The sequence below is a fragment of the Syngnathus typhle genome, linkage group LG7, assembly GCF_033458585.1.
Source record: "Syngnathus typhle isolate RoL2023-S1 ecotype Sweden linkage group LG7, RoL_Styp_1.0, whole genome shotgun sequence".
Lineage (NCBI taxonomy): Eukaryota > Metazoa > Chordata > Actinopteri > Syngnathiformes > Syngnathidae > Syngnathus > Syngnathus typhle.
The window spans coordinates 1,461,270-1,489,049 of record NC_083744.1 but is presented as its reverse complement, the minus strand read 5'-3'; the positions used below and the strand labels follow the sequence as shown (position 1 = coordinate 1,489,049).

The 27,780-nt window shown below is 45.1% G+C and overlaps 1 protein-coding gene across 12 annotated transcripts in view; it reads right to left on the bottom strand.

Annotated features, from left to right (window-relative positions):
- The window catches only part of znf276 (zinc finger protein 276), a 130,216-nt gene that overhangs the window by 27,587 nt on the left and 74,849 nt on the right, over positions 1-27,780 (bottom strand). For 9 of the 12 annotated variants that reach the window (XM_061283788.1, XM_061283786.1, XM_061283787.1 and 6 more), the window contains one exon: positions 2,035-2,152. The exons of 1 other annotated variant lie outside the window; for it this stretch is intronic. In XM_061283788.1, coding sequence (XP_061139772.1) covers positions 2,035-2,152 — 118 coding nt within the window. Of the gene's footprint in view, positions 1-2,034; positions 2,153-4,920; positions 17,486-17,537; positions 17,610-27,780 lie in introns of those variants that run through there. 2 more of the 12 variants (XM_061283791.1, XM_061283793.1) reach the window with 2 other exon arrangements.

Sequence of the window (27,780 nt, the reverse complement as noted above, 5' to 3'; positions counted from 1 at the left end):
CTACCCCCGATCATGCCCCCCCTTTACTCTCCAACCACGCACTCTACTTCTTCTCCGAAATCACCACAGCTGACCTATCCTCCATAACTTCTGGTATGAAAGCCTCCACCTGCATCCTCGACCCAATCCCATCCACTTTAGTCATAGCCTGCCTCCCCTCACTCTCACCTCTCATCACCACTATAATTAACTCCTCCCTATCTACTGGCTCTGTCCCTCCTGCCCTCAAGCTGGCTGCCATCACCCCCATTCTCAAGAAACCCGGTCTCGACCCCAACTCCCCCAACAACTACAGGCCCATCTCCAACCTCCCCTTCCTCTCTAAAATTCTCGAACGTGCAGTTGCCTCCCAAATTAAATCCCACCTTCACCACAACAACCTATACAAAACGTTCCAATCCGGCTTCCGCTCACTCCACAGCACAGAAACTGCCCTCCTCAAGGTCACCAACGACATCCTCCTCTCCGCCGACTCTGGTTCCCTCTCCATCCTCATCCTCCTCGACCTCAGTGCTGCCTTCGACACCATCAACCACTCCATCCTCCTATCACGCCTCCACTCCTCCCTTGGTTTATCCGGCACTGCCCTCTCCTGGATGAAATCCTACCTCTCTGACCGTCAGCAATTCATTTCAATCAACAACTGCACCTCCTCCACTGCCCCAGTCACCCACGGTGTCCCCCAGGGCTCAGTACGTGGCCCCTTACTCTTCACCATCTACCTCCTACCCCTCGGTCAGATCCTCCGCCACCACAGCCTTCAATTTCACTGCTATGCCGACGACACACAACTATACCTTTCCACCACGACCATCACCACAGCCACCCACTCCACCCTCACCACCTGCCTCACAGACATAAAAACCTGGATGCAAAATAACTTTCTAAAACTCAACTGCAAAAAATCTGAAATAATCATCATTGGCCCCGACTCCCTCACTCGCTCCACTCAGGACTTTTCACTAAACATCGACGGCTCCCTTGTCACTACCTCCACCCACATCCGCAATCTAGGTGTAATTTTCGACCCTACCCTCTCATTCCTCCCCCACGTAAACCACATCACCAAAACTGCATTCTTCCACCTCAGAAACATTGCCCGTCTCCGGCCCTCCCTCACATCCTCTGCTGCCGAAACCCTCATCCACGCCTTCATCTCATCCCGACTAGACTACTGCAACAGCGTCCTCTACAGCATCACCTCCAAAACCCTCAACAAACTGCAATATGTCCAGAACTCCGCTGCCCGCCTGCTCACCGGAACCCGCTCCAGAGAGCACATCACACCTGTCCTTCATGACCTCCACTGGCTGCCTGTCAAACATAGAATCACCTTTAAAATACTCCTCACCACCTACAAGGCATTCCATAACCTGGCTCCACCCTACCTCTCTGACCTCCTCCAGCCACACGTCCCATCCCGTTCCCTCAGGTCGAGTGATGCCGGCCTCCTGGAGGTCCCCAAGACCAGGCGCCGAACCTGGGGCGACAGGGCCTTCTCCGTGGCTGCCCCCTCTCTCTGGAACGCTCTCCCCAGGCACATCAGAGATGCCCCCTCCCTCCCTACCTTCAAAACCACCCTAAAAACCCACCTCTTCACATTAGCCTTTCCTAACTGACCCTGCCCTTGGTGTTTCTTTGTTCTTCTTATTTTCTTTTTTTTCTTTCTTTTCTTAGTTTTCTTTCCCAATAAAGTTGTTCTTTATCCTCCCTCCTCCCCCAGCCCCCCCCCCCCCCCAACACACACACACACACACACACACATGTAAAGCGACTTTGGGTATCTAGAAAAGCGCTATATAAATCCCAGTTATTATTATTATTATTATTATTATATGTTCTGTTACGGACTAAAAATGATGTTATTAGTAAAATTATTCTTTATTGTAAGTTGACCTTTCTTTTTTTTATCTTATTTCTTGTTTTCTTTAATGTTAATAAGGGTACAAGCATGGGGCGCGCGCAATATTTTCTTCTCCCTATGGGGGGCATCACAGAAAAAAATGGAGAAGCACTGGATTAAACCAACCATACCTGTGTGGATGAGTTTTACATGTCGTTGCAAGTAACGGTCAATGGTGAAGACCTTGTTGCATCCAGGGTGGGGACAGGGTCGCTCCCTTACTTCTTCATGATGCTCTTTGATATGCTTCTGGAGGACAATACCAAGGTGAAAACAAAGACTTACTTCAATAGACAATCCCACCACCCGTTTTGTACCTAAATTGGGGGGGTCACTCATGAGTGTTGACCATTAATAGCAACTAGGCCAGACATGGGCAAACTACGGCCCGCGGGCCACATCCGGCCCACGCAGCCATTTAATCCGGCCCGTCAAACCTAAATAAATAGTATTATTAAAGATTTTTTGGGTAATTTTCCCTGCAATGCCTGCCCGCACATTTACTCCCAGAAGCCGTGTCACAAGTGCGTGTACGTACTCAGTAGTACGGACCCGGCGCACTCCGCGCTCTATTTCTATCAGTGCCGAATTTCGAGCGTGGGCTGTGACGTCAGCAGTCTCGTAATTCGCGTGCTGAGCTCTCAGATACAGTTTTACGCTATGGCCACCCACAAACCTTCCCCTGGAATCCTTCCATTAAAATGAGTGGCCAGAGAAAAAGAAAGGTGGACACTGAATGCCAAGTGTTCAAAAAAGAGTGGACAATTTGGCTCAACCTACATGTGTGAGCAGACGTTCAGCCACATTAACGTCAACAAAGCCCGTCACAGATCTAGGTTAACGGACCAACACCTTGGCTCTATCCTAAGAATAGCCACAACAAATTATATTCCAGACTATGATGCACTAGCAAAAAAGGGAGACTAACAACACTATTCCCACTGAAAATGAAGGGGAGTTTCTCTAGTTTGTTGTAAAAAACAAATGCAATTTGAAAATAATTTGTACAAATAGCAGGTATTGAAACTAGCAACCATTCTCATTTTCAAACAATGCAGGATGCTCAAGGACATTGATGCACCACCTGTTTGCGACTAATCTTAACTTTTAAAGTTATGAAGGCCGACTTTAAGGAAGTGTTTCCCGTTTCTTCACCTCTGTCACCAGGTGTTTGTGAGTTAAAGCTCTGCTCTGAGTTTCAGATATCTGTCACCGTGTTGTCGTTTTGATTTCTTTATTACTTAATTTAGATGTATTTTTTAACTGATTCTTCAAGATGATATATTTGGTCAGAATGTTTGCTGTTTGATGTGATTTCTACGGAAGAGGTTTAGGGCCAGTGAAGAAGAAAAAAACGAGGGGTGACAGGATTCTGACTTTTTTTCTCAGAATTCTGACTTTAGTCAGAATTCTGAATTTAAAGTCGGAATTCTGACTTTATTCTCAGAATTCTGAATTTAAAGTCGGAATTCTGACTTTATTCTCAGAATTCTGACTTTAAAGTCGAAATTCTGACTTTAAAGTCAGAATTCTGAGAATAAAGTCAGAATTCTGACTTTATAGCGTGGGGTGGCGGAGGGAAAGTCAGTGTGGTGTGATTTTGACCAGAGAGGACATTATGTTGTCAACGAGTGACTTTTTGCGTGCCAGAGGATTGCCGGAGGACATCATTTCACTCTTGGAGGAGCAGGGAGTGATTACCGTTTTTTTACCATGTATAATGCGCCCCCATGTATAATACGCACCCTAAAAATGACATGTCGATACTGGAAAAAAGCCTGTACCCATGTATAATACGCACCCAAATTTTGACTCCTACTTAAGTCCGTAAACGTAAAATTATTTCAGAAAAAAGATAATCTTTGGGAACAACCGGATGTTATTCTGCCGGTCAGTATCACTGCGCATGCGCTAGCAAACTCGATATGGAAGAAATGTTTCGGATTTGTGTAGGGTACATTGTGACAGCAAAGGAAAAGGTGATCGAGCAAGCGTCTGATACGAGAGCATTGTGTTCGTATGGAGCGTGTTTGAAGTGAACAGCAGAGAAGAAAGCGCATCTGTAATGGCGGCCTCTGTATCATATCCGGAAAAAAGAAAACTAAAAAAAAATATTTGTGTAATTATGTAATGCGCACCCCCGATTTTACGACAATAAATTAGTTAAATTGTGTGCATTATACATGGAAAAAAACGGTAAATAAAGCATTGTGTTCATTTTGGTGACTGTTGAATATATAACTGGCTCCGTGTAGCATGTAGCTCCGTTGCTAATTGATAGCTCTTGACGGGATGCGCCGCATTTACACGTAAAGAAGCATTATGCGTATTTTTGTTCATTCAGTAGTCAGTTTCATTAAACAGATGACGTAATGCACGATTATAAATATATATATATACACGTCACGGCAACGTCACAAAGCGTCGGTAAAACAACTGTACAAGAAGGGCCAGAGTCGCCTCCACCTGCTGAGGAGACTGAGGTCCTTCGGTGTGTGCATGGATCTCCTCAAGACCTTCTATGACTCTGTGGTGGCCTCTGCCATCCTCTACGCTGTGGTCTGCTGGGGTGGGGGCAGTACGGACCAGGACAGGGGGAGACTGAATAAGATGGCGAGTGTGCTCTGTCCTGGGCTGACCCCTGGACTCCATTGAGGTTGTGGGTGAGAGGAGGATGTTAATTAAGCTGAAATTCATCATGGACAACACCTCTCACCCCTTCCATGACACTGTGCGGTCCCTGAGCAGCTTCTTTAGCAGCAGACTATTACACCCACGGGGTAGGAAGGAACGGTTCCGCAGGTCCTTCATTCCCTCTGCGGTCAGACTGTACAACATGCGTGGCACCTGATAAAAATTGTGTTTCGTCTCTACTAGAGGCACTTGTCTTTGTCTGTCAGGGCTCGAAGCTTATTTTTTGCCCAAGTTGCCCTCGGGCAAGTTAGAGAAAATTTTACTTGCCCGAAACAAAATTTTACTTGCCCGAATTTTTTTGGAGTGGATTTTTACTTGCCCGACACATTTTTGCAATAAAAAAGACAACACTATAAGTTTTGCCTTCATATGCCTTCGTATCCGCCAACCGGAAACAAGCTCTGCTGGTGCGCAGGCGCAGAAGAGCCAGGGACGGGTAAGGGAGCATGCATTTAATTACGAAGCGCTTTGCCGTTATCAATGTATTGCAGACTTACACGAGAAACTAACCGCTCCCTAGAAAACAAAATGTCGGACCAGAAGCGGCAGATGTTGCGAGAAATTATGCACAAAATCGTCTTTTTACAGCTTGAAAACATGGTATTATGGCAGGGCAAGTTCGGGCAAGTGAGGAAAAAATTCTACTTGCCCGTCTGCCATCGCTACTTGCCCCGGGCAATCGGGCAATCGTTAGTTTCGAGCCCTGTCTGTTATTTATCCTTTTTGAAATTTTGGCACTTGTTTTCTTGCATTCATACGCGGTGCTGTGAAAAGTAAATTTCCCCGCTGTGGGATGAATAAAGTTCCATCATCATCATATAGACTACCTGTGTTCCCTGCAGATTTGCAAAAAGCCGATGAATAACAGTTCTTGACAGATTACATGATCAGAACGCTCAAACTGAAAGATGTGTCAAATGCAAATTTACTGTCGCCTGATCTTCCTTCCCCACAGGTTGACAACCACATCAAGCCAGGAGACTGGGTCTACATCAAGGTCATCAAAAGAAAGAACTGGGCCAGCCCACAGTGGGAGGGACCATTCCAAGTCTTGCTGACGGCCCCCACCACAGTAAAGATTGCTGAAAGGCCCAGTTGGATTCACCTCACCCACTGCAAGTCACAGAGAGTGAAAGACCCCTAATTTTGGAGTGGTGGGGAAGCTTCTGACTACAAAGGGGCTCCATCGTTTAGGGTGGTGCGTCTCAATGTCAGTGAAGAGACCAACAATCCCCACTCTGACAGGCGATGGGGTGTTCTGGTGTCTCTGCCAACCTAGTAGCAATGGGGACTCCACATGCCAGGTGGATCCTCTGTTGCATTGTGGTTGTAGCGTGCTATGGTCTATGGACTCATTTGAATGGACCCATTGACAAGGTCAACTGTGGGAAAAGATGGTCACATGATGAAACCTATGAGGACTGGTCATGGGACCCCAAAAACCCATATGACCCCAACACTTGGTACCGGTATGTAAAGTTCATTGTGAGATCCCACACACAGGTGGGATGCTATGTGTGTTCCAAACTCCCCCTTTCCTCCACACAAGTTCACCTGGAGGCCAAAGTGATGAATGTCACTGAAATATAATCAATCTGTCTGTCTCCTCTGGGATAGTGCCAACAGCCTTTAAAACCGCTATCATTAAACCGTTACTTAAGCGACCAAATCTTGACCCGGACTGTCTCAGTAATTATAGGCTAGTTTCAAACCTCCCATTCATAGCAAAACTTCTTGAAAAAGTAGTAGGGCAGCAGCTTATTGATTACATGGTCGCCAATAATCAATATGACACTATTCAGTCTGGTTTTAGAGCTAATCATTCCACTGAGACAGCACTTGCTAAAGTGACTAACGATCTCCTCATAGCTATGGATTCGAACACTTCGTCTGTACTGTTACTACTCGATCTTAGTGCTGCCTTCGACACTGTAGACTTCGATATTTTATTAGGGCGTCTTAAAAGTTGTGTTGGTATTTCAGGGTCAGCACTAGGCTGGTTCCATTCCTATCTATCAAACAGGACGCACCGAGTGGTCCATGGCAATGCGTCCTCGGAGCTCTATAATGTCACGTGTGGTGTCCCACAGGGATCGGTTCTCGGACCAATTCTTTTTAATATTTATATGATTCCGCTTGGGGGCATAATACGTAAATATAATATTAGTTCTCAATGCTATGCGGATGACACCCATTTACATATGCCGTTATCGATGACAGATCCGCGGGATTGTTGTAATCTTGAGGTGTGCCTTGCGGAGATCAACCAATGTCTCTCAACTTCCTTCGTCTTAACCCAGATAAAACTGAGATGTTGATAATTGGTCCAACTCGTTATCAACACTTATTCAAAGAAACCGCTATAACTATAGATAACCGTACTATCACTCAGAGCGATACTGTAACTAATCTCGAGGTAATATTTGACCAAACTCTCTCCTTTCAAAAGCACATTAAGAATATAACCAGAATTGCTGTTAGAAAAATGTCTACATATGTTATCATGCGTTCTCTAGTCGATGCTTTACCGCAATATTACCGCAATATGTGCTTGCTGTTTGGCCTTGCTGTTTTTATGATGTACCACAGAAGAGAGAGGTTACTGGGTCAGACAGGTTGCAGCTGACCACTCAGCAAAATGAAGACATCTACCAAGACAGTTCCTTTTCAACAAAGAATGATATCTGATTACTCATGTTTCCTGATTTCATCACAGACACAAAGAATGATTGCTGATAACTCATGTTTCCTGAATTCATCACAGACACAAAGAATGGTTGCTGATCACTCGTACTCTTTCTCACACTGTTCCATATCAGTATGTAACACATTGTGATTTTTCTTCTTACGAGACAAAGCCCACGTGCTTTCCCCCTCCCCTTTTAAAGGGCTTGTCTCATTTTGTGGGTAGGGCAAATCCAAATAAAAAGAGCAGGAGTGCATACAGATAGTTAGTGTAGTGAGGTTGTTGTAAGCGATCTGTACTGCACTCCTCGCGAGAAAATACTTAATATTCCGTCTCACTTGTGGTTTGTTTGCTGTTGCTCTTAATAGTTATTCAGTCAGCGAATTAAACTTGACAATTGCGTTTTTTCACCTTCGTAATATGCAAAGATTCGTCCGATCCTCTCGACCGGTGATGCGGAAACTATTATACATGCGTTCGTCACGTCGCGCCTGGACTACTGTAATGTACTATTTTTGGGTCTTCCTAAGTCCCGCATCAAAAGTCTACAGTTAGTACAAAATGCTGCTGCAAGGCTGCTCTCGGGCAAGAAAATTTGATCACATTACCCCAATACTAGCCAACTTACATTGGCTCACGGTCCATTTAAGATGTGACTTCAAGGTTCTTCTATTAACCTATAAATCACTGCATGGCTTAGCGCCTTCATATCTCGTCGACCTAGTTGTTCCTTATGTTCCGTCTCGTAACCTTCGTTCGCAAAACGCTACCCTTTTAGCGACACAGAGGACCAAGAAAATGTCTGCAGGCTCTAGAGCATTTACTATTCGGGCTCCAGAGCTTTGGAATGCCCTACCAATGGATATTAGGACTGCTACCTCAGTAGAAACATTTAAGACACGTTTAAAGACACATTTCTATGACATGGCCTTTAACTAACCTGTAGTGGCCGATTCGGCTAGAGTTTGTTTCCTCTCCCTCTCCACCCCCTCCCTCCCCCCTCCCCGGCCGGGGAGGTGGTTAGGTGGCACCCATGCTGACAGTGGCTATCTGGATTCTCGTGGGCCAATTCAGGATGGGGGAACTGCAGCTCAACCTCCTCGAAGACACTCCCAGGACAATTGAGGGCTCCTTCGGCAGCCCTTCGCTCTGACATGGACATCCACTTCTTATTTCATTGATTTTCATATTGTATCATTTGTGCCCTCTCTGCATCCATTTCAACCTGGTGATCCTGAAAGGGGGATCCTTCCATCTGTGGTCCTTTCTCAAGGTTTCTCATTTTCCCGCGGTAGGGTTTTTTTGAGTTTTTCCTTGCCCTTTTGGGAGCTTAAGATCAGGGGATGCTTTGAGAATAATTGTCAATTTTTGTCTATGTGAAGCCCTTTGAGACTGCTTTTGATTTAGGGCTATACAAATAAACTTGACTTGACAAGCGAAATGCATGGCCTCTATGAGAGGAGTTGGATACCAGCACCATGCTGTCACAGTCAGTGGCGCCGACCCCTTCCACCCTGGACTCATAGAGGGTACCTGTGATCAACTCTTTTGGATAAATCTCAATGTGACTGCTAAAGGACGAACAATGCCGCAAGTGGCCTATACAAAGAGGCCACCTGGAGTGAACACACATGTTACATCCAAGGAAATGAAACCCACAAATGCATTAACAACGACTGCTCTCCAGGAGGAAACTGGATAGGAGCTTTGGACGTCACCTCTGAGTGCCAGGATAGGAGAGCTATTTCAAGTGGTGAGGGCTTTCCTACCAACATGGCTGCACCATCGAACGGGACCTACTTCATACAGAATGGCTGGTGGCTTTGGTCACAAGGTTTATCCGATGCTGCCCGCCAACTGGACAGGAATGTGTGCACCAGTGTGGGTAACAGACCACACCTACAAGATACAACATCATCAACTGACGACGGCACACAACTCTTTTGGACGTTGACACAGGGCTGTTACGACTAGGGGTGTAAATCGCGGGTTTCGTCACGATACGATATCATATCGATACAAAGAACTACGATACGATATTTGCCGATATCTTAAAGCCTGCTGCGATTCATTCACGATACATCACGATATAGTGCTCTACGATCGATATTTTTATTTTTTTTAAATAAAAAATATAGAACAATATCCTGATTTATAACAATTCATACGCAAAATCAACATGGTACTGCAAACTCTTTATTTAGGAAATTACTTTATTTTAACACTGAACTTTGATGTCGTGTTTTTTCTTTAAATGTGCGGCGAGATTTGTGGTCCCTGAATATTTGATCACCGCATGGCAGGATTTACAAACTGCACGCGTCTTGTCCGTTGAGCCATCTTTTCTTTGGAATCCAAAGTGCTTCCAAACGAATGACTTGAAGCCTAAAGGGGAGCAAATTTCCTCGTCTTTTTGGACACTAGCCATAGCACCAGCCCAGGAGCCGCGTACTAGTTGTCGACTCCCCTTTCACGTGCCTGCTCTGCTCACAACACAACAACGCCGCGCACTGCTCCCGGAAAGAGGAAGCATGCAACAATGAACTGGATTTCAAAATAAAGTTGCGTCTAATGTCCGAGGTCAAACACGGCGATATAAATCGATGTTTACGTTTAGCATCGATGCCAATTAATCGTAGAGCATTATATTGATTAATCGATGTGTATCGATGAATCGTTACACCCCTAGTTACGACCTTTGAACCACATGATCCTGTCTGGGGTACAAATGTCCCTGACAGCCATAAAGTGTGGTCCATCGGTGACAAAGTTGTTCATGCGCCATTTCCTTGAATCGGAGTTGGAAAACAATCACCCTATAGAGACACTGAACTATCGTTTTCAATCTTTTGTGTATCTCTCGCTGCAGGTCAATGATGGACAAAACAGAGAGATTCAGGCTATTAGACTGATGGTCTTGCAAAACAGGATGGTTCTGGACTTAATGACTGCAGCGCAAGGTGTCGTGTGCCATATTATTGGAACTTCCTGTTGCACATACATTCCAGGGGATAATGACATTCACGTCAACAACGCCATGAACTCACTGAGGAATTTACAGCAGGCCATGTCGGAGGAGAAGGCCCCACATCAATGGGATTTCTTTTCATTGCTATTCTCTGGCGCCTGGTTGCAACTGGTGTTGAAACTTGTGACTCCTGTGCTTGTTGTGCTGGTATTGTTGAGCTTACCCGTGTTTGAAGTGTGCTGTGGCAAGGTTTGTGTTTTCTACCGTACCTCAGGTGCAAATACAATATCTCAGGCATGTCGAATGTGACGACTTTAATGTGCTGTGGAAAGAAGATTGCGATAATGCTGTTTAGCTGAACGTGTTTTACAGAAACTTGATGATTTGACCATCAAAAATGGTATCGCAAGTGATGGATACAATGATGTACTGTTTTTGTGTTTCTTATTTTTCAAAAAAAAAGTCAAAAAGTCAAAGTCTGCTTTATTGTCAATCCCTTCATATGTCAAGACACACAAAGAAACCGAAATTCCGTTTCCTCTATCCCACGGTGACGAGACATAGTACACGATAGACATACAAGTAGACGACACAAAATAAAAACAAGAAGGCACAAACAATAAATAATAAATAAATAATATGAGTGATGAATAAATAATAAACAAATAACACAATAAATAAGAGGAGCAAAACTGAGCCAGTGTGCATACAGCAGACAGTAAGCATAGCGCAAAGTACAGGACGCTACGCAGAAAGGGGGAGAGAGTTCAGTATCATAACAGCCTGGAGTATGAAGCTGTTGGTGAGTCTGGTGGTGCGGGAGCGCAGGCTCCTGTACCTCTTCCCAGAGGGCAGAAGATCAAACAAAGAGTGAGCGGGGTGACTCACATCACTCACAATCATGGTCGCCTTACGGGTGAGAAATGTCTTTCAAGGAGGGGATTGAAGCACCAATAATCTTACCAGCCGTGTTCACTATCCGCTGCAGGGCCTTCATGTTGTAGTCAGTGCAGCTACCACCCCAAACAGCAATACAGCTGGAGAGGACGCTCTCAATGGTGCCGCGGTAAAATGTAGTCATGATAGCCGGAGGAGCGCTCGCTCGCCTGAGTTTCCGCAGGAAGTACAGGCGGCGCTGGGCCTTCTTCGCCAGTGACGCGGTGTTGGTGGATCTATCTTCATTATATTTTCTTGCTTATGTTTGTTGATCGGGGTGACATGATCATATGATAAACAGGAGGGAAATGTTAGGGTTGATAGATTATTTTGATCGTATGATTATGTTGAAATGTAGTCTATAATGATTAACCAAACTTGTCCTGTACTCACAACGCAGTAAAATAAAGTCCTTTATGGAAGTTTATCTGTGCCATCGGATTTTGAATTCGAATTTGTAGCACTGAATTTTTTTACATCCAATTTTTAACACTGAATTTTTTTTTGCATCTAAATCAGACTTTGAATTTTAAAAGCCATCGAATTTCTAGCACTGAATTTTTTTTTCCTAAGACTTTTTTTTCAATGTCTCAAAAAATCCAGTGTCAAAAAATTCAATGTCTTAAAAAATTCAGTGTAAAAAAATTCGACATCTCAAAAAATTCAATGTAAAAAAATTCAATAGTTGTACTAGGTTCATCTTGTTTTTTCTTTTTCAATTACTTCTCTGGTTCTTCTATATCAAACAAATTTGTTTTAGGTTCATTTACCTGACATGTTTCGGCGGAATCTTCCGCCTTCATCAGAGTGTCACTGATGTGTTTGTGACGCGTCTTTATCAGCTGATGGATGAAGGCGTGGCTCCATTGGTCATGTGACGTCGAAACAGGAACGTCGTGAAGTTCAAAGGTAACAGTAACAGTTAATACTGTAATACTGTAATGAACTTGAACTTCACGACGTTCCTGTTTCGACGTCACATGACCAATGGAGCGTAACTTGATTGGCTGAACGTTGGATGATTTGATACAGGGATCGATTACTTCTCCCTTGGTTACCCCGGATGTCCGCGCTGAATATTTTTACACTGAATTTTTGGAGACATCGAATTTTTTTACACTGAATTTTTTTAGACATTGAATTTTTTTACATTGAATTTTTTGAGATGTCGAATTTTTTTACACTGAATTTTTTAAGACATTGAATTTTTTGACACTGGATTTTTTTAGACATTGAAAAAAAAGTCTTAGGAAAAAAAAATTCAGTGCTAGAAATTCGATGGCTTTTAAAATTCAAAGTCTGATTTAGATGCAAAAAAAAATTCAGTGTTAAAAATTGGATGTAAAAAGATGCAAAAAAAAATTCAGTGTTAAAAATTGGATGTAAAAAAATTCAGTGCTACAAATTCGAATTCAAAATCCGATGGCACAGATAAACTTCCATAGTCCTTGCATACTCTGCTTGTTAGACCAGCTGGAGAGGAAGCAATCAAAGTTGTTCTGTTTACATTAGATCTTAAAACACCCCCTGCTCTGATCTCACCTGACGCCGGGGATTCACCAAACCTGTCACCCCCACCCTGCTTTCTCTCAATAAATAAGCTCTTGCAACGGACTAAGGCGGACTTCGTTCGAACATCACTGTATTAAAGGAAAAATTTGCTTTTTGGCAGCTTGCAAAATAAAGGAAAATGTGCTTTTTGGTAGCTTGCAAACATGTTTTATTAATGGCTACGTTAGACATATATATAATCACATCAAGATAATCTTCAGTAGTGGCTGTACTTATGCAAAGCATTTGATGAACCGGAAAGTGAGGAAGTGTGCAGACAGCTGCACCAAGATGTTTTCTCCGAAGTGTTGTGTACACAGGGTACATCATCGGTCAGGCGAGACCAAGACGACGTGCAAGCTGTCAAAAATATCTACAGATTGGAGAAGTGAGAATCACACCTCGTCGTTGTGGTCGAGCGTCCTAGACAAACCCAACCACCAGAACATCTGCACTCGCCGATAAACACCCAGTGGGGAGGAGACGGCCATCGACCAATCATCTCACAATGTTTTGCATGTTTGAATATTCATATTGTGTTTCTTTGTAACTGGGCAATCCGGAAGAAAGTGTTGTACCTTGATGGGCACAAGAACACACGAGCTTTTAGTGTGAGGGCCCCGGAACCCAGGCCTGTAATAGCTTGCTTTGTCAGGAATAAACTATTGGTAAATTCGGTCAGATTGGTCTACTGGTCTTCTCTTTGACAGTACGAACTCGCAAAATTGTTAGATGCGCCAGTGTGTGGATTAGGACATAGGAATTCATGTGTTAAGTGTTGATCATAATTTGGAGTCAGATCAAAAGCTAAAATCCGTAACCTAACAGTATGCACAGTGACGAACGTTTTCTCCACTTGCAAGTGCTCAAAGGGCATACTGTCTCCCATGTGGTTCTTGCAAATAAGTTAGAGTGAGCACCACTCTAACACCCCAGACCTGAAATGGACCAGGCACATAGACTCTTTCCGGACGAAGGCCCAGCAGAGGTTGTATTTTCTGAGACAGCTCAGGAAGTTCAACCTGCCACAGGAGCTGCTGAAGACCTTCTACACTGCCATCATCCAGTCTATCCTCTGCTCCTTCATCACTGTCTGGTTTGGATCGGCTACCAAACAAGATAAGCACAGACTGCAACGGATCAGGTCTGCGGAAAAGAGAATCGGGACCAACCTCCCATCTATCCAAGACTTGTACCTGTCCAGGACTAGGAAAAGTGCAAGTAACATCTCCGCAGACCCTTCTCACCCAGGTCACAGTCTGTTCAAACTACTCCCCTCCGGCGTTACAGAGCGTTGTACGCCAAAATCTGCAGACACAGACACAGAAAGCTTCTTCCTCCAGGCTGTCGCTCTGATGAACTCACACCACTCATAGAGACTCAGAGACATCACTGTGCAATAACATTCTGCTCTCGCCACTTAAATGTTGTTAGTTACCTGAATGTTGTCAGTCACTTAAATGTTGTACAGAGGCTGAGATCAACCTGAGTCAAATTCCCTGTTTGGCATGCACAAACTTGGTCAATAAAGCTGATTCTGATTCTGAGCTAGATTCTTCACATCCAGTCTCCTACGGTCGTTCAAAGCAGTCAGTTCAAAGTTCATCACCCGTCCAGACGAATGTTCACTGAACACAGCCGACGTGTTATACTCCTGATGTCTCAGTTGGAAATTTTGAAGCAGAAGTGGCTGACCTGAAAGCCTCAGGCATGTAGGTGAATAAGTTCAAGTCACTGAATAAAGATTTGGAAAGAATCGCACGACGGAACGTGGAGTTGGCGAGCAAGCACATGTGGACAGAAAGGACAAAACTTCAACCCGAAGACCAGGTGATAATAAAAACTTGGAATGCGCTTCCTGTCACATACGACACACTGAAGCGTGAGTATTTCCTGTATTGACCATGTTTGGATCTACGTATTCATGTGAGCAGTTGTTTTCACATCTTAAAAACATCAGGTCCAACCTACAATCTCGTTTAACAGATGAAAGCCTCAACGCCTGCATGAAGCTTAACCTCAGCAAGTACCAACTAAACTACAAAGCCATCAGCAAATCCATGCAGCACCAGAAGTCACATTAATGGTGAGCATTATAACATTATTTAAAATAATAAATTCAGAGGCTTATTATACTCACATTTAGTTGAATTAAGTCTTTAAATATATTATATGGCTCTCACTGAAATAAATGTCCAAATATTTTGCTTTCTGAGTGAAACAGGTTCCCGACCCCTGCTCTAACCGCTCGTCCTTTATTTGTAAGACAAAACAGAAGCACTGTGTATAAATCAAATGTGTAAATGTCTAAATCTATAGAAGAAACAATGAGGACTATAAGCCGCAACTTTTTTCAAAAATTTTGAACCCTGCGGCTTATAGTCAGGTGCGGCTTATATAAGGATTTTTTTTCGTGATTTTTGTGATGACTTGATCACTTTCATACACTGCGGTATCTTGAAGAAAAAAACAACAAAAATACTATTTTGAAACACTTCTTTGGCTGCTGCTTATTCGGGCTGTGTTGCTTGTGACTATTATGAGCTTTAGTAGGAATGCACGCTAGGTGACCTGCGTCAAAGGGCTTTAAACCCTTTCTCTTACTCTGCCATGTGACTCAGAGAATACACTAAGCAGTGGCGCTGTTTGGACCATCTGCATTGTATTAAAACCCAATCAATCAGCATTTAAATTCAATTCTTCCGACATTTTGCTCACCAAAAACAAGTTGTAATGAACGTGAATTTTGAATGCATTTTATTCAGAGGGTTACTTTGAACCCCGAGGCTTAGATGGCGGCGCGGCGTATTTATGGATTTTTACGGCCTCCAGGGGGCGCTCTAGCAGGACGCAAGAGCGAGACAGATGAAGAAGAGATAATGCGCCGAAGAAGACGTGCTACTTTTTCAAGACGGACATTACTGAAAGGAAGCTTTTATACACAAACCGTCATTATGGGGGACAAAAGAAATGCATATGATGCCGCTTTTAAGCTAAAGGCAGTCGATGTTGATGACATTGTGTTGCATCACCCTTTTCTTTATTTCGTGGTCCCGTCTACTCTGGAGCTATACGTGTCGCTCGCTAGTTTAATGTAATTTAGCGCTTCGTGCATGAATAAAATTAGCATGAACAGACCCTCATCACACTCGAAGAAATCCATAAAAGCGACGACAAAAGACTGAGAAAGTGTGAGGCGAAGGATATCTAACGCCATTCCAATCGGAGGCTGAGAAGGAAGACTTCGATGGTTTCAGTGCACAGGAGGAAGAATAAGACGATGAAGCTCTTTATTTTACTTTTACTAGTATGTTTTTCAATCAGCTCTGTTAGTGCTGTGCTACCATGTTGCTGCTGTGTTACCGCCGCGTCTCAGTGACTTTTACCGGTATGTTTTATTTAATCAAACCCTATTAGTGCTGTGTTACTTCTGCTGCGGTATTACTGCCGCGTCACAGGCAGTGTTTGGAAAGAAATGTTAAGGTGTGTTATTAAAACTTTAAAAAAGCTTTCTGTGTCCAGTCTTTCTTTGTTAATAACTCGCGTGCACACTTCCGTGTTGCTGCGGTACTACTACTGCATCACAGGCAATGTTTAGAAACACATGTCAAAGTATGTTATTAAAACTTTAAAAAGGCTTTCTTTTTAAAAAGGCACGTGCGGCTTATAGTCCGGTGCATCTTATATAGCCGTGTATAATGCGCAAAATTTAACTAATTTATTGTCCTAAAATCTGGGGTGCGCATTACTATACATGGGTACAAATGTTTTAAAATTTCTTTTTTTTAAATTATTATTATTATTTTTTTTAAGAAAATCATGGTACAACAAAACCAACAACAGGACTGACCGACAAAGTTGTGGAACAAAAAGACAGGGTGACATTACCAAAGACAGGAACAGAAACCAAACAGAGATCATGACAGTAACACATGCAATGATCCGACGGTGAGCGAGGGGCAGACAGGACTTAAATACAAAACACGTTACATTGATTGAGGTGACACAGGAAGGGAGGGGCGACGCGAACAGAAACTATGGCAACCTAGACACAAAGCAAAACTGGGAACGAGACATGACAAATCTCCCTCGAAATAAAACTTGGAATCACCTTTCTTCTTGTTTAATGTCAATCGCGCATAGCATTCAGCCATCCTGCCCAACACAGTCAGTAAAATTCATAATTGACGACACATCGTTTGATGCGATGGTGCAATCCTTGATGGTGTGTTATTGTCAAATATTGTTTGTTTTTTAATCTCCATCGCGGACCGGACGTCATACGGGGGCAGTATGACTGCGCATGCGCACTATAAATCCGATGCGCAGAACAGATGCGCAAGACACGTCAGCTATATAAAGAGCGAGAGTTGTTTGCTTCCTATTAGTTTCAATTCACAGTTTAATTAGCAGTTTCAATCAGCAAATAACAAAATGCGTATTAAAGATAATATTTTATTTCACAACACTTTGCCTTGTTCCTTTCGTCTCTGCTGTTCACTTCAAACACGCTCCATACGAACGCAATGCTCTCGTATCAGACGCTTGCTCGATCACCTGCTCGTTCGCTGTCACAATGTACCCCACACAAATCCGAAACATTTGTTGCGGCTCCGAGTCACGACGAGGGGCAAGTTTTGGTTTCCAAGGGTGTTTTTATTCCTCTTCAACTTCTCTCCCATACAGAGCCGCCTTTTTCACATGTCCGCACGCCTTTTTCACATGTCCGCACTGATCGCGGTGGTGCCTGTACGGGCAGTCGGAGAAATCAACGCCAACAAAAAAAAATACATCCAGCCTAGTTAACACCATACCAAAGACTATAAAAATGGGACCCATTGCCTCCCTGCGTGTGTGACGATCATTGGGACCTAAAAAAAAAAAAAAAAAAAAAAAAAAAAAAATTGGGGTGCGTAATATACATGGGTACAGGTTTTTTTCCAGCATCACCATGCCATTTTTAGGGTGCGTATTATACATGGGGGCGCATTATACACGGAAAAAAACAGTAAAATATCCCCGAATTTTAGCTGGTGCGGCTCATAGTCCGGTGCGGTTTATAGTCCGGAAATTACGGTACTTGGATATCCTCACAGCAGATACCAATGACAAACTAATCCAAACAAAAAAAGGTCAGAAAAGAGAGTTATAGCAGGAAAGCAGTGATATACATAAATATCTGAAGAAACGTGCAAATAGACAAAGAAAAATAGGCAAAGAAACAAATAATAATTGTCTTTCTGATAGTTCTGCTGGTTTTAAGGCAATGGAATGCAATACGGTCATGGTGGACACAGCCTGCGTTGCATTGAAAGCCCCGATTAACTGAGTAACAAACTTCTCATCGCGTGGGTAACCCGGAAATCAGGAAGTTGAAGGCAATGGGGATTTTGACAAACTTTTGATAAAAATCTGAGCTTTTCATCAAAGGTCCAGAACCCTTCACCCTGATCCCATATGCTATGCTTTGCAGGACTGGTGCATAAAACACTGGCAGTCAGCGAGGGGAAAAAAAGTATCGATAGCTAACTAACAAAGGAAAAACTTGGACGGCCTTCGCTTTGGCTGTACAACTGCATCCTGAGCTTGCGTAAAACTCAACTTAATCTGGCAGTGCAAGTACTGTGAGTGCATGACATGACATTGCAATCACCAAAAGCACAAAAACACCATATGTAGGCCAGACTGTGTCCACAATATGCCCAAAATGTGGTGTCGAAGACGAAACACCTAACCACCAAGAAGGTTGCTGTGCTTACCAGGACATTCAGAAACCATACGATCAATTCTCTTGGCTAGGGTCTTGTTAAGAGGCCAGGATTATGTTTCATACAAGAGAATGGGGAGGATGTGCAGCTTGGTCTTGTGGGACATTGAGTGGTGACGCCAAAGGGGCCTTCCTCGTTTTTCTATGTCTGCGGCTGCACCTGGGGTGATCTTTAGTTTGAGATTGCCATTGCTGGTAATGGTGGAGCCTAGGTAGATGAAAGAATAAAACATTCCACTTCGTCTGAGCTGAAAGACAGGGGAACATGAACGATCTGTCACAGATGTAGGAGTTTGGTTTTCTGCCGACAACTTGAAGGCCAAGCTTTGTACTTTGGTTTTGTATATAGGAAAAGCAGTGCTCAGATGTTGGAGGGAGTGTCTGAAAATGGTGGTGTCACTAGCATATTCAAGGTCAGCCAGATGGAGGTTGTCAGTGTGTGTGTGTGTGCTCTGCACCCACACGTGGTTAATGATGTGGTTGAACCACTGGACTATGGAGGATAAAAAGCACGATGGGACAAATGATGGCACAAATTCCAGGTGCCTTGCAATTCTTCAGGGTTCTTATTGCTTCTCTGACCTAGGTGGTTGAGACTGGGTCAGTTTTGCAATTGGAGTTTGGGATGGCTGAGTTGGCAGCAGTAACCAGACAGGAGTTGGTGGAGACTGGAGGATAATGGTGGCTGAAGTGGTCTTTCTTTGAAGGCAGTTGGTTTCTGTGGTCAAGAGGCTTCCAATGGCATCCTTCATGAGGATGGTCTTGATGCATAGTCCGCCACGTGCAACATGAAGACCTGTCTGATGTCTTTTAACCGTGCTGATTCCAGCCGTTCAACCTCTTCCCCCCAATATTCCTCCCTGTCAGCTCCAATGGCCGCTTTGCACGCAGCATACAGCCTCTGAGCATATCACCACAAAGACGGGCCTCTCGGCAGTGGTCAATGATGTCAAGGGTCGTCTTTGAAATCGATAGTTTTTTGGGAAGAGATATTAATATTCTCAATACATTCTGGGCTGACGAGTTAACCCTTAGTTTGAAAGTCTCCTAATCGACGATGTTATCGTCAGCCAGGGCAGTGAAGTCAAAGTCAAAGTCTGCTTTATTGTCAATTTCTTCAAATGCCAGGACACACAAAGAAATCGAAATTACGTTCCCACTATCCTACGGTGACAAGACATAGTACACAATACGCATACAAGTAAACAACACAAAAAAAATTAAAACAAGAAGGAACAAAGAATGACTAAATAAGAGTGATGAATAAATAATAAATAAACAAATAACATAATAAATAAGAGGAGCAAAAATGGAGCAAGTGTGCATACAGCAGACAGTCAGAATATAGCGCATAAGTACTGGACACTACGCAGAAAGGGGGAGGGAGTTCAGGATCCTAACAGCCTGGGGTATGAAGCTGTTGGTGAGTCTGGTGGTGCGGGAGCGCAGGATCCTGTACCTCTTCCCAGAGGGCAGAAGATCAAACAAAGAGTGAGCGGGGTGACTCACATCACTCACAATCGTGGTCGCCTTGCGAGTGAGATGGGAGGTGTAAATGTCCTTCAGGGAGGGGAGTGAAGCACCAATAATCTTACTAGCCGTGTTCACTAAGCGCTGCAGGGCCTTGTTTCTTGTTTCTTGTTTATTTAAAGGAAAGGTCGACATGTAACATCAAAGTTTCATGGACTGGCCTGACTCAGTTCAAGAACTGTTTTACAGCAGGTTCCTATAACATTACATACATTTCAATACAATATATACAATATATATATATATATATATATATATATATATATATATTATTGTTAATGGGTGCAAGTTTGGTTTGTGATTAAGAAATATGTGTATAGCCGTTTAAATTGCATAATAGAGGTGGTGGATCTGACTTGAAGGGGTATCTTATTCCAGATTAAAATAGATGTGCGGATAAATGAGTTATGACCAAAATTGTTTTGGTATGCTGGGATTCGGATGAGGTCCTGTGTAACTGAGCGGGTGATGCGGACCTGTCTTTCATTGCGGCCTGGGATGAGTGAATTAACTATAGGTGGGAAAGAATTTATATGTAGTTGATGGAAGAGTTTTATTGCCATGAGAATTGTGTAATTCTGAAAGGTTAGTGCATTGGAGCGTGCAAGTGACTTGCAGTGATGGGTCCAGATTGATAGTCTGCCATGTATTTTGTATGCTCTATTGTATAGTCTGGCTATAGGATCCAGAGTTTCTTTTGTGGTTAGAGACCAAATGGGAAGACAGTATGATAGGTTAGACAGTATGATAGAATGTAGATAAATATTTGAGACATTATGGGTGAGATATGGCCTGATCTTGTTATAGACATACATTTTCTGTTTGAGCTTATTAGTGAGAGTGTTAACATGTTTTTTGTAGGTGAGGTGGGAGTCTAAGTGCACTCCAAAATATTTATATGTGTTTGTGACTACTAGAGTTTGATCGGATAGAGTAATGGGGACAGTTATGGAGATGTTTTTCCTAGGGGAGTGGAAATACATTATTTTAGTTTTTTTTATATTGATCGTCAGATGGTTTACTTTTAGCCAGTCATGTAGGAGCTGGAGATCAGAAGTAAGTTTGGAGTTTATGGTTTCGATGTTCGAATCTGAGATGAAAATAACGGTGTCGTCAGCATATAATATGATTTGTGTTTGTTTGCATATGTTAGGCATGTCATTGATGTACATGATGAATAATAATGGGCCCAGTATGCTGCCCTGGGGGACACCCGTGGGAGATGGTAACGGAGTAGATGTGGCCTGACCAATATTAACAACCTGGATTCTATCCGCGAGGTATGATGAGAGTATAGTTAGCGCTGAGGGGGAGAGATAAAAGGAAGCTAGTTTGTTATGGAGTATTTGGTGATTAACTGTGTCAAAGGCTTTACGGAAATCGACAAAGACTGCTCCTGTGATGTGGCCTTTATTAAGAGAAGTGCGTATATATTCTGTGAGTAGTAGCTGTGCAGATAGTGTAGAACGAGCTGATCGGAAGCCAAATTGTGAGTTGTTGAGAAGGTTGTTTGTTTCAAGATGTTCTATAAATTGTTTTGACAGGGTTTTTTCTAAAAGTTTTGATATAGGTGGGAGGATTGATATGGGACGGTAGTTGGATAGGGTTGTTCGGTCGTCTCATTTAAATATGGGGGTAATTTTTGCTTTTTTCCACGCAGTCGGAAATATGGAATGTCTTATGCAGAGATTGATTAAATGGAGGATTAGGGGTAGGAAGCTACTGGCATGGGTTTTGTAGAAGTCTGTGTTTAGTTCATATATGTCTTTGGCCCTTGAGTTATTGAGTGAGCTGAGAATACTGGATAACTCTGAGAGCGTAATCTCAGAAAAGGTTAGCTTGTCTGATGAGGGAGTTATAGGTGTGGGTGGAAACGAAGGATCAAAGTGTTCTGTTAGTTCTTTAATAGAGGTGATGAAGTAATTATTAAATACATTTGCAATTTGTTCCTGATCAGTAGTGAGTGTATTTTGTAAAGATATTTGTATGTTGTTGTTTGTATTTTCATAAATTTGCCCAGTGATGGATTTTAGTGTCTGCCAGAGGATTTTGGGGTTCGTGGCGGCCTGAGTGATTTGCTTCTGGAAGTAAGTGGTTTTAGCTTTACTTATCTCTAAGGTGCATTTATTTCTAAGATGTGTGAGAGCTGTTTTATTTTCAATAGTTTTTATTGACCTATACAATTTCAGTGCAGTGGTTTTCTGTGCGATTAGATTGAGAATATCTGAGTTTATCCATGGTAATTTATTCTGTCGTAGACTGAGTTTTCTGGTAGTAGTGTATTTTTTCCGTATGGCTTCTATAAGATTCTGGAAATCTGCTAAGATTTGTTCTGGGTCGGTGAGTGCTAGTTGATTGCTCCAATCAATATTCTTTATTTCGGTTTCATACTGTGGTATCTTAGATCTTGGTATATTTGAAATAGTGCACTGTTGATGATTTTTCCGAGGTTTCGGGTTCTTCCTAACTGTGTATATGAGACAATGGTCTGATACAGCTACGTGGATGACTCCTGATATGCTATATTTTGCGGGTTGATTAGTGAAGATGAGATCAAGAATAGAGCTGCAAGTGTGACATATTCTAGTTGGTTCTTTTATCAGTTGGTGGAGTCCTAATTTTTCTGCCATGCTTTTTAGAGGTTTGGATGATTTGTCTTTGTAGTCTAAGTTCAAGTCGCCAATTATGATATATTCCTTTGTTTTTATATTTTTTATAATATTGGATAGATTTTTAATATAATCTGTGGGGTTTGTGTTTGGCGGCCTGTAACTGGCAATAACTGTGATTGCATGTTGGTTGGTAAAGCTGATGACCAGTTGCATTGTTTCAGTTTCTGTTGTGATTGGGGTTACTGTGTGTGCATATAGTTTGTATACTAGTAATAGAATACCACCACCAGGTTTATTTGGCCGGTCTCTTCTGTGTAGTTGATAATTGTCTATGGAGATAAACGAGTCTGGTGTGATAGGAGAAAGCCACGATTCTGTAATGATGAGAAGATGTGGTTTGCCTTGTTCAGTGAGTATTTTTATTTCATCAAGCTTTGATGTGATGCTTCTTGCATTGAGATGGCGTATTTTAAAACCTTTAATATTGCTTAATTGGGATATGGTTTGAATTTGTTTTATGTGATACTTATTTTTCCGTTTTGTCATTTGTACGTTATTATGGGTGCTAGATTGGGTGCCGGCATCTGTTTGACTGGAATAAGATTGCGTGATGGGCTGGGAGCGAACTCCAGAGGCATGTAGTTTTGGGCTAGGGTTTAGTGGGATATTTATGAGGTTATTATGATTGGTTAATTGTGCCTGAGATCGATAGCTGGTGGTGGATACTCTAAAGGAAGTGTGGACATGAATTTTTTGCAGTGGGAAGGTAGTGTGTGACAGTGGTGTGGATTTTCCTTTGGTGAACGTTGGGGGGGGTGGAATAAAGGGGCCATGTGTGAGGACTAGCGTGTGGGGGGGCGGGGGGATCTTGGTTAGTCCGAGGTCTGAGGGGAGGTGAACTGTTGTTGTGAGGGAAAGAATGGATCGGACTATCCTCGCGTCACGACTCATGGAGCCAGTCCAGGGATTCCAGAGTGAGCTCCATGGAGAGGGAGAGCAGCCGTGCCCCCGCCTGGTTGAGGTGTAAACCGTCCCTTGCAAAAAGATTGTGCTGTTTCCAGAAGGTTATGAAGTTATTGGTATAGGGGATCTTGTTGGCGGTGCAATGGGCCCGGAGCCAGATGTGTAGATCACGGATCCGACTGAACTGGGTGTCGGTGAATCGTGGGGATGGAAAGGGGCCGGAGATAATGAAGGCCTTACCAGTTGCAGAAACGGTGGAGATGAGTGTGCGAGAAAATGTTGTGTGAGCGTCTCTGACTGGTGGAGTTTGATGTCATTGGTCCCGATGTGTATGATGACAGTGGAGATCTGTGGACGGTGAGCTGTCAGTTGGGGGATGCGGGTGTTGATGTCGAGGACCTTGGCTCCGGAGAATGAGTGGGTCTCAGCTTTGGGGAGGGAAACGTGGCGTACCATTGAGGATCCAACCACCAGCACAGAGGGGACGCGCGTATGGGTGGGAGGACAGTTTGGTGCCGGCAGGGCTGCGGTCCGTGTCCTGTCAGATTGCTGGTGGCTCTGAGCGTGGTGTGGTGGGAGGGGTCGGGGAAGTGAGGGCTTGAAAAGGGGGTGACGGGGAGGGGGTGGGAGGAAAGGTGGTGGGTAGCGGGAGGTTGGGAGGAGAGCTGGTCGACAGTGAGCTGGCCAGTGGCGTGTTGAGGCGTGCGGCAGAGAAGATGGTGGGTAGGGAGGGGTAGGGAGGGGTAGGGAGGAGAGCTGGTCTACAGTGAGCTGGCCAGTGGCTTGTTAGGGCACGCGGCAGAGAGGACGGTGGGTAGGGAGAGGTAGGGAGGAGAGCTGGCCTGCGTTGAAATGGCCAGGAGTGTGGCTGGAATGGTGGTGGGTAGAAAAGGGTGGGGCGGGGGTTATGGCATCGCCGTGTCTGCCAAGGAGGTAGGTTGTGGATGGTGGATGCTCTGCTGGTTGTCCTGCCGTCAGCGGGCCAGGTTTTGGGGAAGGCTACTGTAGGGGGGACGGGGTTGGCAAGGGTGATGGCGGTTGATGAGAGGAAGGGGAGAGTACTCTCGGTACTTCCCAGGGGGGCAGTGGCAGGGGGCGTCGAAGGGCGGGGCGAAGAGGGAGGTGTGGGGGTAGGGGGGCGAGGAGGGCCGGGGGGGGGGGTTAGAGGCGGATGGCAAGGGGGAGAAGGTGCCTGAAACTGCCCACAGCGACCAGTCTGTTCCAATAACTTCTCCCAGTTTGTGGGGGGAGAGGACCGCTTAGGATTGGGGGTGTAGTGAAAGGCTATTGGTGGTTTGAGGGTGGAGGAGAAGGAGCTTCTTGGCTTCTTGGCCCTGGGTGAGTGGAGACGAGCCTCCTTCTCAGCCAGGAGCCTGAAACGGTTTGGGTGTGTGGGGATGTCACCTGAGGGTGAGGTCCTGATGCGTGAGTCCCATCCCCCCCCTCTTGCGGTTGATGTGCGGTTCCATCCAGAGCTCTGAGTGGCGACGGGCTGTGGAGCAAGGGCTCTGCAGTGGCTCCTCCACTGCAGCAGCATTGCAGACTTGTCGCCCCAGGAGCAGGGTGTCAGCTTGGGTTGGATCTTGGAGGAGGGTGGAGGTCAAGAGGGAAACTTGCTTCTGTAGATTGAGGAATCCATGGGACAGCTCGGCCAGCGTGAGGTGGTCCGGGGGTGATGTCCTGACAGACATGCTAGTGTTAGCATGCACACAGGGCCTCTCCTCGATGGAGGCCCTAAGGTTGGGCCTCTTGAGTTGGATAAGCTTGCCGAAAATCACAGCTGGGCTGAAATAGCCTGGTGGTAGCTGTGCCTCTGTAATCCAGTGGTGGTAACTGTAGGCTGCAGCAGCCTGGTGGCTTATGCAGCCTGGGGGTGGCTACTGTAAGCTACAGCGGCCTGGTGGTAGCTGGGCATCTGTAGTCCGGAGGTAACTACTGTAGTCTACCGTACCCTAGTGGTAGGTAGCTGGGCCTCTGCAGTCTGTAGTGTGGTGGTAGCTACTGCAGGCTTCAGTAGCCTGGAGGTAGCTATTGGCTGCAGTAGCCTAAAGGTAGCTGGGCCCCTTTAGTCTGATGGTAACTGCTGTAGGCTGCAGTAACCGGATGGTAGGTGGGCTGCTGAGGCCGGGTGGCAGGCTGCAGCAGTCTGGTGGCAGTTGGGCTGCTGTGTAGGTTGATGGTGGCTAGCACGGCTAACAGATAGCAAGGCTAGCAAAGCTGGGTAGTGCTAGCAGGCCTGCTAGCATACCAGAGCACATGCTCCAAGAAACATAAAATAGTCCACAGAAAAAACAACAAAAAAAAAAAAATTGGTTTTCTGACTAACCTGTACAATGTTGGTACACTTGCATTTGACAAATGGCCAGAAAGCGCTCAGGAAAACACTAAAATCACTCTAAAATTGCAGGCAAGACTAGGAGCAAATTATACCGGCAGCCATCTTGAAAGTGGGCGTGGATTTCGTTGTTGTATTCAGTGCAGCTACCACCCCAAACAGCGATACAACTGGAGAGGACGCTCTCAATGGTGCCACGGTAGAATGTAGTCATGACGGCCGGATGAGCACTTGCTCGCCTGAGTTTCCGCAGGAAGTACAGGCGGCGCTGAGCTTTCTTCGCCAGTGATGCGGTGTTGGTGGACCAGGAGAGATCCTCACTGATGTGCACCCACAGGAACCTGGTGCTGCTCACTCTCTCCACCACAGCACTGTCGATCGGTCAGCGGCGGGTGTTGGGTGTGACCCTTCCGGAAGTCAACAACAATCTCCTTGGTCTTGTTGACGTTCAGCAGGAGGTTGTTGTCCCTGCACCACGTGGTTAGAAGGTCACCCTCCAACCTGTATTGAGTCTCGTCGCCCTTGGTGATGAGACCCACCAGAGTCGTGTCGTCAGCAAATTTCACTATGCGGTTGTTGCTGTAGGTTGCAGTGCAGTCGTGTTAGCAGGGTGAAGAGTAGCGGACTGAGCACGCAGCCTTGAGGGCCCCCCGTGCTCAGCGTGATGCTGGCGGAGATTTTATCGCCAATACGTACCACCTGAGGCCTCTGACAGCGGAAGTCCCGTACCCAGTTGCAGAGGTAGGTACTGAGGCCCAGCTTGTCGAGTTTGCAGATGAGTCGTTGTGGCACAATGGTGTTGAAGGCAGAACTGAAGTCCACAAACAGCAATCTCACATACGAGTCCCTTTTCTCCAGGTGGGTGAGGGCCGAGTGGAGGGGAGAGCAGATGGCATCCTCAGAGGATCGCTTGACTGTTTGGCTCGGTACGCAAACTGGAAGGGGTCTATGGTGGGGGGGGAGAATGGATCTGATGTGCTCCATGACAAGCCGCTCAAAGCACTTCATGATGATGGGTGTCAGCGCCACGGGGCGGTAGTCATTGAAGCAGGACAGAGCAGGTTTCTTCGGCACAGGTACGATGGTAGCAGCCTTGAAACACGACGGGACAATGGCCTGCTGCAGGGAAATGTTAAAGATGTCCGTGAAGACACCCGTCAGCTCCCCAGCGCAGTCCTTCAGCGCTCGACCTGGGATGTTGTCAGGGCCCGCCGCCTTACGGGTGTAGATAGCGGAAACCGCCTTCCTCACGGATTCGGCAGAGAGGCACAGGGGTTGCTCGAGTGGAGGGGGAGGGGTCTTCAGCGGGCAAGTGCTGTTCTGAGCGTCGAAGCGAGCAAAGAAGTGGTTAAGATCATTGAGCAGACGGACGTCGCCCTCACAGCTCTGCGGCGCGGGCTTGTAGTCCGTGATGGTCTGAATGCCCTGCCAAAGGCTCCGTGCGTCCCTGCTGTCCTTGAAGTGGGCGGTAATCTTGCAAGAGAACGCCCTTTTCGCTTCCTTGATGCCCCGGGACAGGTCGGCCCTCGCTGGGGATGGAGGGTCTGCATGGAGAAGTAGTGGTGGGATCACGGAGGCTGGAGGAGACTATGTTGGTGACGGATAATCGCCAACGGCAAGAGATGTTGACGTAGTCAATTGATTTTGGGGGTTTTCCATCCGGGCTATACCAGGTCCAATGAGGGGTCTGTTTGCGGGGGATCCAGGTGCCAGTGATTCAGAGGACGTTTGAATGGCAGAGGAGAAGCCGGCGTTTTCGGTTGTCATTAGTCTTGTCGCCAATGGGGATTTGGTGCAATGGTCTTTCTCTGGAAGAGGTGGAGAATGTTGGATTG